General features: G+C 34.1%; 1 protein-coding gene across 8 annotated transcripts in view; it reads left to right on the top strand.

The window, feature by feature from the left end:
- THOC2 (THO complex subunit 2) overlaps window positions 1-17,414 on the top strand; it is a 125,658-nt gene that overhangs the window by 29,486 nt on the left and 78,758 nt on the right. For all 8 annotated transcript variants that reach the window (XM_063083308.1, XM_063083313.1, XM_063083310.1 and 5 more), the window contains exons 2-6: window positions 2,312-2,370; window positions 9,035-9,126; window positions 11,367-11,418; window positions 15,892-15,962; window positions 16,709-16,830. In XM_063083308.1, the coding sequence (XP_062939378.1) occupies window positions 2,312-2,370; window positions 9,035-9,126; window positions 11,367-11,418; window positions 15,892-15,962; window positions 16,709-16,830 (396 nt within the window). The remainder of the gene's footprint in view (window positions 1-2,311; window positions 2,371-9,034; window positions 9,127-11,366; window positions 11,419-15,891; window positions 15,963-16,708; window positions 16,831-17,414) is intronic.

The raw sequence follows: 17,414 nt of genomic DNA, 5'->3' as shown, positions 1-17,414 counted from the left end.
GGTGGGGAGGAGTGGGAGTCCACATTGTCCGAGGGCACAGGCCCTATGTGTACCACATGAAGCCATGGTTGGTGCCATCAAGGGCGTTCTTAACTAAGCTGGCTTTTGTTTGTGCATGGTCAGGAAGAATATAATGAAATAGTTTGATGACATCTTAAGTGAGATAGGCTTTTCCCTTTGCTTTGAGTTCTATCTAGGTGGTGAAGAAGTCAATGAGACAGTTTGGTGCTACTGCGTTGATACATGCTAAGGCACCAGCAGTCTTACTCACCATTGCTTTTGGTCTATTATTGTAAATGTCCATACAACAAAAAAGGAAAATGATGTCATGGTACTCTTATGAATATAATTTTGACCTTGCTGTTCTCTGGAAAGAGTCTTGGGATCTGGGGTTTGTGAAACGCCCACTCAGAACTGTTACTTCATTGAGTTAAAGAAGTCTGTTTTATTGCTATTTATCTGAGTCTTTTTTTTAAATAAAAAAAGTAGTGAATGAATGCTGAATTTTGTCGAATACTTTTTATGCATCTATTGAACTATTGTAAAATTAAAAAAAAAAAAACGACTGTGGTGAATTACTTTGAAAGAACCTTGTGTGTTCGGGATAAACCCAATTTAGTTTTGATGTGTTTCAGTATTACTTTTCTGTCTGTCTGTCTCTGTATATGTATATTTAATACTGTGTATTTAAATACCATTATTATTGTTGTTGTTTTTAGTTAACATTAATTTAGAATTACCCATGAATTTGTCACTTTTTTCCTCATCATTTCTTGCTACAACTTTAAGGTTCTATCTGGAATCATTGTTATCTTGCCTAAAGAATGTCTTAAAGGCATTTATTTTAGTGTGTAAACTCTCAGTTTTTGTTTATCTGATGTTTAGTCTTTATTTTGCCTTCCTTGGAACTATTTTCTTTGGGTATAGAATTTTAGATTGTCAGATACTTTTTTTTACCTCCTCGAATGTATCTTTCAACTGTCTCTGGCATTCAGTGTTTTTCTTGAGAAGTCATGTACTGCCTCTGAAGATAATCTTTTATTTTTTTTCTTAAGGTGCTTGAATAGTTTTGTCTTTAGTTTTCTGTAGCTTAACTGAGATGTGCCCAGATGTGGATTTCACTTGAGTTCTGAAAAACTGAAATCTTGGCTATTTCTTCAAATATTACTTTTGCTCTAATCTCTCTTTTCTTTCTGGAATTTCAATTAAGCATATTTCTTTTAGCTGTATTCTGTGTACGTATCTTTCCATTTGCTATATTTGAATTAATCTAATGAAGAAATAGTCAAAACACCAGTATTTTTTTCAATTTTCAGCTTTTTTGTTTTTAAATTCTATTATTGGGAAAAAAAAAAAACTTAAATGAGAAAGTAGAACAGTGTAATAGTCCCCCAATGAAGAAGTCTTCACCCAGCTTCATCAATTAGCAACTCCTGGCCAATGTTATTTCATGTATAACTCAACCCATTTTCCCATTGTTTTGTATTGTTTTGAAGCAAATAACATTTCATCTGTGAATATTTTAACATGTCTCTCAAAGATAAAGACCCTTTATAAAATATTCCTATTGTCTTATGAATGTTAATTTTTTAAATACAGTAGTTGTTTGAAACAGTATCCAAGTAAGGATATATATTGTGAATGAGATGTCTCTTAAGCCTCTTTGAACCTCAGGATCCTTCACCGTCTTTTATTTTTCCTTGAAATTTATTTGTTGAAGAGGCTGGATCATTGCCCAATAGAGTTTCCCATAGTGTGAATCCCTGTGGTATCACTTAATATGTTCCTCTGTCTTCTTTATTTTCTATAAATGGATAGTTGGATCTAGATGGCTCAATCAGATTTAAGTTCATGCCTTTTTTTTTTTTAAGGGACAACTTCATAGGTGGGTGGTGTGTCAGTATCAGGAGGCACATAATGTTTGATAGTCTCTTTTTATGATGTGAGCAGCCATTAATAGATGCCTAGATTCTTTAATTTATTAGAATTTTAAAATGGCAGTGTTCTAATTCTGTCATTCCTTTTTTTTTATTAGTTGAAATAGTTCAGTACAGAGACATTTCTTTTCTACTACTGGGTTACTCAGTGGTTTAGTTTATATATTTTACTTGCCAGTTTTCAGAATAATGAATTGATTCTTTAGCCTTCTCCACTTCTGACCAGCTGGGGCTTTTAGGTTTGTTTTGTCATTATAAACTAATACATTTAAACATCTGGTATATTTCCATATTTTTAGTTGATATAATTTGCTCTATAATCTAGTATTAGGATTAGAAATTGATCGATATGGATTATTTCTGTTTTTTTCTAGCTTGCATTTATGCCAGCTCCTCAGTGAAAATAAAAGCCATGATAGTTCGACTTACAGAGGTAAGATTTTAAAAAGTATCATAGTTATCACTTTTGGCTTAGTAACTATTTTGCTTTCCATTTATTGTTATGTATGAAAATAAAAAATATAAGATAGTTCACATTATATAAAGCTTTTATATGAATACATTACAGTCAGGATTAAAATTATAGTTATAGTAAGACTATATATACATCTCTGTATACCAAAGTTATGTAAGCTGCATTATAGTCATATGATATTGCTTGACTTTTATAATTAGGACTTGGTATATTTAGCTAAATTTCAGCAGTTGTTAGCTATATCAGTCAAAAATGTGAGAGAAAAGCTAGCATGGAAAGAAAAACTGTTTTGATCTTGTTTGCAATAGAAAATTTCCAGCAACTGAGGTTCAGTGCTTTTACTAAAGCTAGTTTTGTTCAAGTGGTATCTGGGGATCTTGTTAAAGGTGGTTGTCATGGAAAACATTAAAAACAAAGGAGTTGTTTACTGCATATCACAAATATGATTTATTAATTAAAATGTTATGTAATTAAACAGGATGTAAATTTCCAGCTATTTTACTTTTAAAGGATTTTAGTATTTAACATTCTTTAATTTAAAATTAGACATATGGATTTGGCAAAGGAGGGGCAAAAATAAAAGCAACTGTGTCTAGTAAGTTTAAAGCATTTTCATACTTTGCTTTCTTTCTGTTTTTTTTTTTTTTTTAAAGATGACCGGTAAGGGGATCTTAACCCTTGGCTTGGTGTTGTCAGCACCATGCTCAGCCAGTGAGCGAACCAGACATCCCTATATAGGATTCGAACCCCCAGCGTTGGTGTTATCAGCACTGCACTCTCCCGAGTGAGCCACAGGCTGGCCCTCATAGGTAGCTTTTGTTGGGGGTAAAACCTGTAATGTTCTTTTCAGTATGGAAAATATATTTTTATAACCAATATTTTATTTTAAGCCAAAAATCATTAGACAAAATTTATTACAGTTATTTAAATTAAGCTTTTGTGAATAGAAGATTAGAATAGAATGTTTTTCTATAGATAAGTTTACTTAAATCAAAACTTAGTTACCTTAATATGAGAGGATAGATTTTTTAAAAGAACGTTTAGGGCCGACTCTGTGGCGCACTCGGGAGAGTGCTGCGCTGGGAGCGCAGCAGTGCTCCCGCTGCAGGTTCGGATCCTATATAAGGATGGCCGGTGCGCTCACTGGCTGAGTGCGCACCGGTCACAAAAATGCCAAAAAAAAAAAAAAAGGACATTTAGATGCTTTAGTGGAAAGTATTTTTTTTTAACAAATTAAAGAGCCATTTTTTTTTCTGTCATTGGGTAAGATCTGTTTTAAGACTTAACCTTCCTAGCCCGCCATCCCAAAAATTATTTCCTAGTTTATCTTGCTTATAAAATACCATGATCAGGCATAAACATTTTTGAGGTTGACATAATGTGTTCTTGTTTGTGTAAGTTAGTTGATTGTCAGAAGTGTAAGAAAGTACAGATAGACTCCTTTCTAAAAACACTTGGATACTTAATTTTTTTCTTCTCCATGTTTAAAATCAGTTTTTAATGTCTCATTTAACTTTGATCTTGTTTGTGGGTAAGTGGATAAAAAAAGAGAATTAAATGGGTAAGGTAAGAGAATTCTCAAAAAAAAAAAAAACCCCTATAAAGTAAATAGTGTAACACAGCATGATTGCTCTTTCAGTTTTAAATGGGACTGTGTGGATCTTTAATAACTATTCAGTTATTCGTTAATTTGCATGGTGGTTCTCATTCACCTATGGAACCAAAAATAGTTATGAGTGTGGCCTCATTGGCTGAATTGCCAGCTCTCTCCTTCGCTTCCTCCCTGAACACATACACCCTTTGGCTGATCTCTGTCAATAGTCAGGCTTTGTTTTGAGGGCCCCAGAGGGTAGTCCATGCAGGAAACTGACTGAATATGATTTCTTCAGAATCTCCTTTGTTCTGTCTTAGGGGGACTGAGTTTGAGTTGTGTTCCCTATTACCTTTCTCTTTCTGACCCTCCCTTGAATTAATTTCATTTCAGGCAGGCAATTTCCCTTGCATACACTACTTTTCCTTGTTCCTTTTGTAATTTATCACCCCATTCCCCCCAGCCAGTAAAACAACATTGTAATGGTGGCTGATAAACATGAGTAGTACTACTGATATTAGACATAACCAAGAACTGGTTATTCAAAACCCTTCTGAGAATCTTTAGAAGTCTCTTTTAGTAGCTATTCTTAAAACTGCTCTTTATGAATTGTTAGCGTTAAGATAAAATCTTTTACTGAATTTTTTGTGTATAATTATGAGGGTTGTAAGTTTTCTTCCCCATAGTAAATGTAAATGTAAAGTTTTTCAGCTCAGTATAGATTTTATAGGCTTCTGTGGTGCTAGCCTGCTAGCCTTAAAGTACCACTCATTGCTTCTATGGATAAAATATAATTGGAGTTCCTAACCGCTATTAAATAGGCATTTAGAAACTTGTGAATTGGGAACTGTCTTTGCTATACTGTGGATTACAGTGTGATTATTTATACGAGGGTGCTTCAAAAAGTTTTTGGAAAGATGTAATTAAAAGACAATATGAATCTTTCTGTGAACTTTTTGAAGACCCCCTCATATGTCATTTTAGTGTCAGCAAAATATCACAGGCCATTTGTTCTCTATTTTAATCTTCTTATGTGATTAAGACTAGAATTCCCTGAGCCCCTTGAGTGCCAGAGGACATACTCTTATGGGAACTTAGTTTATGATAATCAGCTGTTTTGTCCGTCTAAGTGCTGGCTTTTTAAAAGAAATCTTAGTTGTCTGCATAATTTCAAGTAAGTATTATTTGTTGTAAAGCATTTTATTAATGGAAAGGGAGAGCATGAAATTGATCTCATATTTCTACCATACCAACAAGTAGAAACATTCTTTTTTGTTTTATATAGTTTATTTATTTATAGGTACAATGAAGACATAGTTATGAAAGTGCAAAATATATTTAATAATGAATTCTTTATGAAGAATTGGGATAATCAGACTGTATTTCTCCTTTTCTTTTTTGGAGTCCAGTAAGGGTGGGACTCTGTTTCTTTAGCAAATGATTTAATGTACATATTAATTTCATTGCAAAATAGTATTTTCATTGGTTAAAGGAACATTGATAGGCATTTTGTTTGTTTTTTTCTGTAGAATTTATTTGAGAAGTTATGGTTTTTAAAGAAATAAAACTCTTCAGAGATATTTTAAACTTAATAGTAATTACTTTTTCAGCTGGGGGATGATCAGATTACTGCCTAGTCCCTGTCTCCTACTCTCATTCACTCTGCTCCTTGTATGAGAAAATGAATATCGATTCATGGAAATTTCTGAGAGTTCAAAAAGGAATAGTTGGTCCAAAACTCCTGATCAACACAGATTTAACGAATGTTAGCATTTTCTCTTTGGTCTGTGTTGGCAGAAAGAAATATATCTTAGGATATCTTTCATTAGGAAACAGATTCCATGCAGGTTGACAGTATGATCCTTGGCTTGCAGTTTAGTCCCTTGTGAGATGTATCATGTTGAATGAGGTACTTAACATCATTGAGCCTTGAGTCCATGTCTGGCATTCTCCACACACTGGTGTGGGGTCTGGTTCCCCAAGTCCTTGGGCAGCCCCACTCCTAGGGGTTTCCTGGTCTCTGGGCATGCGTAGCTCTCCCAAGTTAGTGTTGCATGCTGGTATCTCCACAATTCTGGGGTTTCCATGGTGGTCCCTCTGTCACGAGTCTAGTAGGTATGGTGCTGGTGGGAGTTTTCTGCTGCAACTCCTACCCCACGTTTCTGCTTGGCATTGCTTTAGTGAAGATTGCCTGTGGTGACTCCACCCATGTGATAGATCTCTTCCTGGGTCCCCAGGCTTTTCTGTACATCCTTTGAAATCAGGGTGGAAGCTCCCAAGGCTCCACATCTCTGGCATTCTGTGAGCCTTCAAACTTAACACCATGTGGATGCTGCCAAGGCTTCCAGCTCGTGTCTTCCAAAGTTGCAGGTCTAGCCATGCCTGGGGTCAGTTTAGCCAAGGCTGGAGCAGCTGGGGTGCAGGAAGCAGCATCCCAAGGTGGCCCTGGGCAGTGAGCCTGTGGATGGTGCCTTGGGCTCCCTAGGTCTCTGGGCCTGTGATGGAAGTGGCAGCCTCGAAGATCTCTGAAATGCCTTTAAGGTCTTTTTTCCGTTCTCTTGTTAATACTTTTTTTCTGTACTAATTTCCTTAGCAAATGGTTGCTGGGCTGCACCCTTGAATTTTTCTCCCCAAAATGTTCTCTGCTTCTCCACCACATGGCCAGGCTGCAAATTGCCAAATCTTTATTTACGCTCTGCTTCCCTTTTAATTATAAATTCTGGCTTTAGGGCATGCCTTTGCTGCCGTAACACAGCATAGACTGTTACAAGTAGCCATGCAGCTTCCTGAATGCTTTGTTGCTTAGAAATTTCTTCTGGCAAATAACCTGGGTCAGCACCTTGAAGTTCTACATGCTGTAAAACTTGTGAGCATGAAAAGAATGCAGCCAGGTTGCTTGCAAGTTCATAGCAAGGATGATCTTTGCCCCAGTTTCCAATAAGCTCCTTTTCATTTCTGTCTGAGACCTCCTTAGAATGGTCTTTACAGTCCATATTTCTATCACCATTCTGGTAACCCTCATTTAACCAGTCTCTAAGATGTTCCAAACCTTCCCTACTGCTGTTCCTCACCTCTTGTCTTCTAAACACCCACCAGCAGCTAGGCTTTTTCCTATCCTCTTCCTCCAAATTCTTCCAGCTTCTGCCTAATACCCAGTTCCAAAGCCGCTTCCACATTTTCAAGTATTTGTTATAAGCAACACCCCACTTCTCTGGTACCACTTTTCTGTATTAGTTCATCTCTGTTTCTTATAACAAAATACCTGGATCTGTGTAATTTATAAGAATTCAAATTTTATTGCTTACAGTTTTGGAGGTTGGGAAGTCTGAAGTCCAGGGAACACATGGTGAGAGCTTTGTTGGTGGGTAGTAACTCTTCACAGCAAAGCAGGGTTTCACGTGGTGGATGGTGGAAGTGGAGTGACATTTTGATTTCTGTTATGTTCCATTTTTTTGTTACTAGTAGTCATACCAAGGGAGATTTTTAAATATTTGATTTTTTACTTGCTATTTTGCCCTGCAAAAATTTCAGTTCCTTTCAAAAGGGAATTATAAATAGACTTTATTTTACATTAGCATTTTTAGAGCTGCTTCTTTTCCTACTTTTAATGATTGAAAGGAAGTAAAATTTTTAGTGTATGGGACTAAAGAAAAAGATAGCTAGAAAGAGGTATTCACCTGATCACTGACTCCCCCTTCCAAAAGCAAAATAGCTTTCTCCAGGAAAGGGGCCATGATAATTAATAGTGAATGGGGCTACTTGTGGTTGACAGTTCTCATAGAACTGCCATTTTATGTATGCATATATGTATGTATTTATTTTTTCATTTTTTCATTTGAATTTTGATGGGAATTGAAGAGAAAAAGATTTAGATTTGGGGAGAGATTTCTCTGTCAGTAAGATATGAATAAAACTTGGTATTATATTTACTGCTATTCCTTACCTGTTGTCACTGTAGCCCTGAGATTGAATTGAGTATAATCTGAATATATTTAGAAAAATCTGTGAAGTCTGCCAGTGAGGAAAATGGTTAAATTATTTATATCCATGTCTTGGAGTTCTATGTAGTCATTGAAAGTAATTATGGAGAATTTAGTAGCATGAAAAAATGCTTTTAAAAGTGTTTGAGGGCGAATCAGAATATCAGATAATGTGCATAGTGAATGCAAACATGGAAAACCTATAGACATATAGAAAAAGACTGAAAGGAAATGCTTGAGCAGTAGTTATAGTAGTGGAGGGATGGTTAACTTTTTTCTAACCTTTTAGTGTTGTGTGTTTGTGAATATGAAAGGAAAAACTGCTAGAGAAAAGCATTAGAAGTGTCTTTTTCTATTATTGATGTTTATGATAATTCTGAAAAGTAGGAAATATATGTTTTTCCTCCTTTTTGTGTTCAAGAGACTTATACTATTTCTTTTTTTTATTTATTGAAACATAATTGATCGTACATATCTGTAGGATACAGTGTTGAATATCAATAACTGTGTGCAATATGTGATGCTCAAATCAGTATAATTAGTATATTCAGCATTACACAATGTAATCATTTTTTGTGGTCCTCTACCAATTTCTTGCTAACCCCTCTCCCCCTCCTCCTTTCCCACCTCTGGGCCTGGCCTCAGTTCTGTTCTCTCCTCTTGAAAGTTCAGTGAATTATTATGATTGTTGTATCTCTCTTTCTTTTACTATTTATTTTTTAGTTCCCACTTATGAGTGAGGACATGTGGTATTTCTTTTTCTGTGCCTGGCTTATTTCACTTAACATAATTTTCTCTTAAGTTCATCCATGTTGCTGCAAGTGGCAGAATTTCATTCTTTTTAATGGAAGAGTAGTATTCCATTGTGTATATATGCCACATTTTCCTTATCCAGTCGTCTGTCCATGGACATTTAGTTTAGTTCCAATTCTTGGCTATTATAAATAGAGCTGCGATAAACATGGGAATGCAGGTATCCCTTTGACATGATGATTTCCATTCCTTCGGGTATATACCCAGCAGCTTACACTATTTCTTTTATGTTCAACAGATTTCCAGCAAGCTCTCTATGAGTTGTCATACCATGTCATTAAAGGAAATCTAAAGCATGAACAGGCATCTAATGTTCTTAATGACATTAGTGTAAGTATATACATATATTTTTAAAACTTAATAATTGTTACATATCTTTTTTGCCTTTTATTCAAAGACCTTATGAAGTGCATTTCATTTCATTCAAAATTGTAGGAGTGGATGTTCTAAGGCAATATTGGTAAGCCATTTTTGCTAGACAGCAATAAGGGTATTTTAATCTTTTTGTCTGATGGTGAGTAAAGCAGAAAATGTTAGTTAGGTAAGCTGGGAGGGCAAAAAAAAAAAAACAACCTGTACTGTAATGAAATTAGGGTATCTTTAATTAAAAATGTTACTCTAAAAAGTAAGTTGTCTGAAATGTTTTTCTCCCAATATAGCATGATGAGCTTTTTTTATTTTTTGTATGTAGCTATGTTTAGAAATTAAAGTATATTTTGAAAATTGAGGATTCAACTATTTAAAATCGTGATTGCATAGCTCTAATATACACATGCTGCCAGTTTTCATCTGCTTGTTGTTTGTTTTAGAAAATATTAACTAGAAAAATTTTTTTTTTTTTTAACTTTTAAGAGTTTATTCTGTTTCACTCTTTCATGTATTGGAAAATTTAAGTTAGATTTAGACCAGATACTTTTCATAGTGGTTTGGTATTTGAATTGTAAGATAGGCTGTCAAATTGTGAAGGGTGTTTATTGTAAAACAGTAGTTAGGCTTGAGGTTTTACAGGAGGTATGCTAGTCTGTTATTATTTGGCCGATTTTTAAACTTGTATAAATAAAATTATCTGTCCAGTTCAGAACAACTTTTATAAGTATTATTGAGGTGGGATCTGGGGCTTCTTGGTCTCAGTATGAATTTTCCTTGTTGTGTTGCTTTGAGCTTCTGTAGCCTTTTTCTGTTAGGAGAGATTAATCTCCTTTGTAGGAATTTTGTAATTTCCCAGGGATAGTCTTAAGAAAATTCTAAGTTTAGCTGTTGTGATCTCTCCCCTCCAGCCCCCATATTGGAGTGTATTTGAGCAGTTGGGGTTCAATATGAGTTTCCCTTTTATCCCTGTACTGTCTCCAGCTGATAATAGCCACATTAGTTCATGTTGGAGTGGTCTATTTCTTAACTAATGTTCCATGTTTGAAAGCTCTTGCCTTGCTCTATTTCTGATCTTCAGTTAGCCTGAGTACTTGCATTCAGGTAGACATAGCACAGTTTATAGCCCTTAAGAAATTTGCTACTAAAATCTAATTGACAGTTATTTCATTCTGTAAATTGGGCATTAGTATAGTCGTGAGTTTATGGAATCTAATTTTAATTCTTTTTCCATTTATTGAAATGAATAGTCCAAATGAACTTTATATATGTGAATTTGTGTGTATGTATTATGTATGTGTATTTGGTTCTTACTTAGCCTCTCCTTTCTGTTGAGTGCTTAGTGATATCCTCATTTATACTTCTGCAGCTTGATTGTCTCTCTCATGGCTTCCTCATAGTACTGTACACTGTCCAGTATCAAAGAAGCATATCTTGTGTGTCTACTTGTAGCTTCCAGTTTTTTCTTCAGAATTTCTTTCTGTTAGTCTCTGAAAATAGACTACTTTTAGGGTTGCTATAGTGTCAGCAAACTACTAATTGTGATAATTGAACTGTAATCCTTACTAATGGAAGATGGCTCTAAAATTGAGCATGGGAGTAGGAAGTCAGGAGACAGACAAATCTAGAATAATGCTGAAGTTTTCATCCAGAAATGGGAGGATTTTGGTTCTATTCCAAGGGGTACAAATGAATGAATAAAGGAAAAGATAGGTTTTGGTAATCATTTTCATCTTCAGAGATGGTTTTGTAGGTTTTAGTTTTCTGTTCTTTTCATAGCACTACGATTTTTGCATAGATCAAATGTTAACTCAGGCATGAGCACAACATTTAAAGTTTTAGATGAAAAATGTACCATTTTTTAACAGTCTTGCTTTAGGTAGGTGTGAGGTACTCTAAATTCTAGTGGTTTCTAACATGAAACTTCATTTGGAAAAATGTTATTTGTACTCTTTTAGGTTTCTGTTTTTTATCAAGTTATCTTATGGTAGGCATTTAAACATTTTTTTTTTCCCAACTGATATCTCCCTCTTTTTATTTTCTCTTGTGTTATGAAACTTAACTTGAAGAGTTTTAATATTTGTTAACATAGTGATGTTAGGGTTTTGTTAGTTTTTAAGTTTCACTGAACAGTGTTATTCTGAAACCATAATACTTGCTGTGTGCTATTCTGGTATTTATTGTAATTATATTTTTAAAATTAGGAATTTCGCGAGGATATGCCTTCCATTCTTGCTGATGTATTCTGCATATTAGGTAGGTATTAAGCCTTTATTTCATCTGTAACGTGCTGTTTGGTAAATTAGTATACTGTGTTAAATAAAGTGTTTTCCTTCGAACTAAGGATTTTACAAATGTGCAACTGTTTCTACAAATCTAGAAGCAACTTCTTTTTTTTACTCTGTAGAGAAATAGTAAGTCATGTCAGTATAATCACTGTTTATAAACTAGCTTTAGAGTATAATTCAAATTGTTTGAGTTTTTAACAAGGTATCTTTATATAAATTTGAGCTAAATTAAGTCATTTCCAGTAAAAAAGCCAAGTTTTCTGACATTGTTAGTCTGAGTTGTTGAGATTTCAGTGACCACATAATTAGTCTTATTCCATGCAGATTTTCAATGAATGATGTCAGAATCTCAGACTTAGGACACTCAAGAGATATTTACTTTGCTATTATACTGTTTTGATTCTTCTTAGTTTTAGAAAGAGCAAAAAGAACCAAAGTAATCAAAAATACTTTTGTTTTGAGGGTGAGAAACCAGCTTGGGAAATAGCAACTTCTCTATTTGTCCAGAATAAATAAGAATTCATGCATATCTTGATATCCTTTATCTAAAAAGGAATATTTCTTTGACTTAGAACAAAATGTAGTGTCTCTCCATGAGAAGTGTGGATTTAAGAGATATTATATATTACAAATTTATTTCTCTGATTTTAGTTCTGTAGTTCTGGATTAAAATAATTTTGAATACAGTTTGCCTCATGAATCTTGTGCTTTCTGTAACTTTGAATCTGATAGAAAACATTGCCAGACATTATAATATTCATTTTAATAAGACTTATTGTCTGAGGGTTTGTCAAACTGGAATGAATTATTTTAGCTCATTAATCTTAATTCCTAGAATTACATAAATTACTTGATTGTCTTACCAAGAATCTAGAATTTGGTCTTAACAAATATAAACGCCTGGTGCTTGATCAGATCAACTTCAGGATATTTCACATTTCATAGCAGTGGTAATGTTGAGAACAGATTAAAATGTATGTGGACTGTGAGTGATAAATTAAAAGAGCAGACCATTGGTGGGCCTACCATATGTCCCAGTTTTGTTTTCCGTGGCATAATTATCAATAGTGCCCTCTTTCACTCAGAACTATCCTGGTTTGGATGATAAGTATATGTTCATGCTATATGTTGGATTGATTTATGACAACAACAAGACCTTTTATGCTTAATTTTTGAAGCAGTTACTAAAGATAGTACATTGTTTACAACTATAACATGAAACAAGTTTCAATTTAAAAAATTGTTTTTCACTTTGAAAAATAAAAAGCAACATAAACAATTATAAATTTGTGCATTTTTTCATTGAAATGTATTGGTTATACATATTTGTGGGATACAGAGTTATATTTCAATGCATATATACAATGTGTGATGATCAAATCAGGGCAGTTAGCATATTCATCATTACAAAACTTAATCATTTGTGATGAAGGCATCCAATTGTTGTCACTGTTATTACTGGGAATTTTTTTAAAAAGAAAAATAAACCTCGAAGTGTGCATAGGGAGACAAGGAAAGTATTACTAAAAATTTAACTATGGTTTAATATATGCTAATATTATAAGATTTTTTAATCTAATTTCCCAAGTGTTTAACTGGTTTTTTTTTTCGTCGTTGTTTTGGTATCTTTAAAATTTAATTTAAAAATTTAGCATGTAAAATATGTTCATCATTTATAACTAAACTAGTACTACAAGGTTTATAATAAAAAATAAATAAAAAATTGTTTTTGCTACAAATTTGTAAGACTGAAAGACTGATTTGTAAGTAACATTTTGTTGAAACTGTTGTTCCTTGATGGTGTCAGGTGAGTATATTTTATGTCTTTCTTTGGGTAATCATCAATTATCAGAAAGTAATTTCTTTATTGACTTATTTTATTAGGATATATTTTCTCTTCATAGTTATTTAGTAATATGAGTTATTGTTACAAATCATTGCTTTTTAGTAGTAACATGAATTCATGAGGATGATGTTTGGTTGCTCTTGGGAAATTTCTTTTAGCTTATCCAGTCCATTTTTACAAGCAAAATTAGGACAGCAAACTTGGAAAAAGAATTTCCCTCACCTTCCCCCTCACTCACCCACCCTCTCACTCACCCATCCCCTCACTCACCCACCCTCTCACTCACCCATCCCCTCACTCACCCACCTCACCCTTGGCAGAAAAAAAAATGATCCAAGGGTGACCCCAGTTCAAGGTAGGGGAATAGGAATAAGAATGCGAGCTATCCCTAATAAAAATGCTGCTGCTGCTGCTGCTGCTGATGACAATAATAATGCTAATAATAGTAATAAAAGTGTAGGTGCTATTTGTGGAACACCTTCCATGTTTAGGCATTGTGTTAAGCATTTAATTTGATTTTAATCCTCACAGCAACTTCTGTAAGGTAGGTGTACAGATCAGAAAAAGGAGGTTCAGAGAAGTAATGATTTTTCAAGACCACATAGCCAGTAAGGCAGGATTTAAATCTGGGTCTCTTTGGCTCCAGAGCCCATGATCTTTTTGCTACATAATATTGTCTTTCTCATATGTTGAGAGTTATAAGGGAAACCAGTGCTGTACTTCCCAGGTTAAGATAACTTTCTTTAAAATACTAATCATAGGAGTATGTGGAGGCATAAGAGCTATAATAATCTGAGAGGAGGAGTGTGTTGTAATTTGATGTGCTGATGGGACCTCTGAGCTGGGGTAGGTAGTTGGTGATATTGGGGACTGGAGATGGAAATGGCTGAGGGCATTTTAGTAAAATCATAGGGGAAATTAAAGAGAACTTATTAGGTGCTGATTCAAGATAGAGGAGTCAGGGATAATAAATGAGTTTATTAGAATGGTGTTATGAATTGGAACAAAAAGAATAAAGAAAACTGGGAAAGCACAGTTGGGATAATAGAATCCTGTACTGATTGTTGAGACAGCTCAGCTAATAAATTTACTAAGGGTCCTATTAAGCATTTGTGAACATGATCAGAACTGGAGAGAATGGTATCTTAATCTGGTCAGGTGGCTGAGAGGAGAGCAGACTTGACTTGAGGAGAAGAGGATGAATATGCTACCAGGTGCCTGATCTTAGGGACCTTGGGGGTAGATCTTAGGGACTTCAGAGCCCTGGTGGTTAGGTAGGTGTTGGTTAAAGGAATGAGCCCAGTTTAGCCTCAACCCCTTAAGATCAGTGTCCTTGATGTTTTAGGCTGAGGAGGGACCAGAAGACCAGATGACAGGGTGACATCTGGGAATCCCTGGAAAGGATTGATGAGATGCACATGGACTAAAAGTCTTAATGAGAAATTGAGATTGTACCACAATTTATATTACATAAATTACACTCTAAAATCTTAATACACTTGAGCTAACTGTGTGCTTAGCTACGGTGGCCAGGATATGGGGAAATCGCAACTGACCAAAAAGAGGAAGTGGAGAAGGGCCAGAGAAATGTGAATATGTTTGATGATAAATCCCCTTCTCTTGATTCTCAGTGTTGGCAGTAGAAAGTAAACTGAAGCAAAGCAGTGGTAGGATATCTGTTGTTTTGGGAGAACATGTAGAGGACAATTTTTATTACTTCACTAAAACCAGTGCTTCTTTTTATAGCACATTCTAAATTATCAGTTGACTTTAAAAATAGGTTAATAGTACATAATTAGTTAAAACAATAATCCCGAGTTTAGCCTTGTTTGTAATTCTGCCAAACCTGGTTGAATTTTTTGATGCTTGACATTTAGCACTAATTGTTTTGTTTCCTCCATACCTTGAATCAGAAAATTGTTTGACAAATTTCCTGAATAATATACTGAAACTCAAGGAGGTCTCAGTTTTTAAGTATTTCAATAGGAAGAAAACAAAAATCTTGAATAAATTTTTGTTTACTGACTAGAATTGTAATTCAAAATAGGATGTCAAAAATATCCTTTAATATTGTCTTTTCATAGAGTTGGTGTCCAAGTACCTTGGTTAGAACATGTTAGCTTGACCCAGGAGGCTAAGGTCAATGGTTTGATCTTCACGAGTAATAGTATGTTTAGAGTTAGAAGAGATCTTTGTTGTCATCCTGTTTAACTTTTCACATAAGGAAAGAATCTCTTTTTTAGCATCTCTGGCAAGTGGTCATTTAAACTCTTTTTGAATATTTCCCTTTTTGAGAACAGTATTTTTTTGAAGCTTTGTTGCTTCCAGGGCTACAGCAGGTAGCCGACTTAATCATTTTATGTGTAGTCGACTTATTTTATGGATATGTCACAGGTGACAGGGTCGGTCTCCAATATCAGGAGAAATGAAAAGCATTCATATGGGTATGGAGGACATATCATGTTACCATAGTTTAACATTTTCCCAAATTCAGAATGAGGCATTGTAAAACTAGTTTTAAAGAAAATGAATATTTTAGTGCTAGGGAGAGTCTAGAATAATCAAATTTTCATCTTTTTTTCTTCATCGTTGTAGATATTGAGACAAATTGTTTAGAAGAAAAAAGCAAGAGAGACTATTTTACACAGTTGGTATTAGCATGTTTGGTAAGTTTTATAAAACATCTTCCCTTTTAAAATTTTGCATTGAATGGTTGTAATTGTGGTTAATCATGGTAATGGAGCAGGATATTGACATTCAGTTGACCATTATAAGGTGAGATTTGGGTTTTGAAATGGAATGTGTTGTGAAATTAGACACGCTATTTCTATGAAATAAGCATGCTACCACATCACTTAAACTGAAAATTTTTTTCATAAACTTTATTAGACAAGGAGAAAAAGAATGGAGGTAGTTAAAAAATAATAAATTTTAGAACTTGTCATAATCATTGTCTAGTAAACTATTTTACGTGCATAAATTTAGAATCAAGGAGAAATGCTGTTAGTTACACTTGGAAGAATGTCCTTGTTGTGGCTGTACTAGAATTTGACTTACAGTAGAAACTAAAGATGGCTGAAGAGTTGTATTAAGTGAAAATTCAGTTAAGACACTCAATTTTAACAAGAATTTCATCTGTAGTTCTCATTATTTGTAGGCTGTGTGTAACATGTATATAAGTTTTTAGTCAATTTTTTTGAAAGAACTGTATATTATAAATTTCAATATTTGGAGAGTCATCATTTTTGTTAAATTGAAGTTCCAAGCCTTTTTATAAATTATAAGTTGTTGCTGTACATAGAATTTTTTTTTGTATTCTTCTTTGGGAAAAATTATTTTGAATATATTTAAGATTGTGGATGCATAGTTGGAATGCTAAAGAATAAATGGCTTTTAATATTTTTTAATACAGTATTTAGTTTCAGACACAGTTCTAAAGGAACGCCTGGATCCAGAAACATTGGAATCATTAGGGCTTATCAAACAATCACAGCAATTCAATCAAAAGTCAGTTAAAATCAAGACAAAACTCTTGTAAGTACATGTATCTTATGTTGCAGATCAAGTAGCTGAATATGCTTTTTAGTTCTCATTTTGAATGCTAGCAGTTTCTAAACGTACTTTGAACAGTTTTTTTGTTTTTGTGTGTGTCTTCTGTTTTTTGCCTTCTAAAATAGCCTAAGATTATTGAGTCAGCAGTGAGGTTTACCTGTGTGAAACTGATGTTAATTTTGTCTGTATTCTAAGTTAAAATAATATTCAGTGCTTTTATTTATTTATTTATTCATTCAATTGTACATGTTTGTGGGGTACAGTTTGTTGTTTTAGTACATGCGTATGTTATGTAATAGTTCAATCAGGGTAGTTAGCATATCTATCACTGTAACATTATCTCAATAATGCTTTTATTATTAGTAATAAGTTAATTTATGGCTGTGGCTTTACTCAGGGTATGTTCTTAGTCATTGATGGAAATAGTGGTATGTTATTGTTCCTTGGTATTAGCAATATCCTTTCTGTGTGTTACTGGTTTTCCCCATGTAATTAACATTAGGATTCTCTTATAAACCACTGTTATGTTTCACTGTTAAAGATAAAGAAAGAGGTAAACCTTCAAC

Source organism: Cynocephalus volans, chromosome X, assembly GCF_027409185.1.
Source record: "Cynocephalus volans isolate mCynVol1 chromosome X, mCynVol1.pri, whole genome shotgun sequence".
NCBI classification, from domain to species: Eukaryota; Metazoa; Chordata; class Mammalia; order Dermoptera; family Cynocephalidae; genus Cynocephalus; species Cynocephalus volans.
Note: the sequence above shows the minus strand (reverse complement) of the source record. Positions and strands in the feature narration are given on the sequence as shown.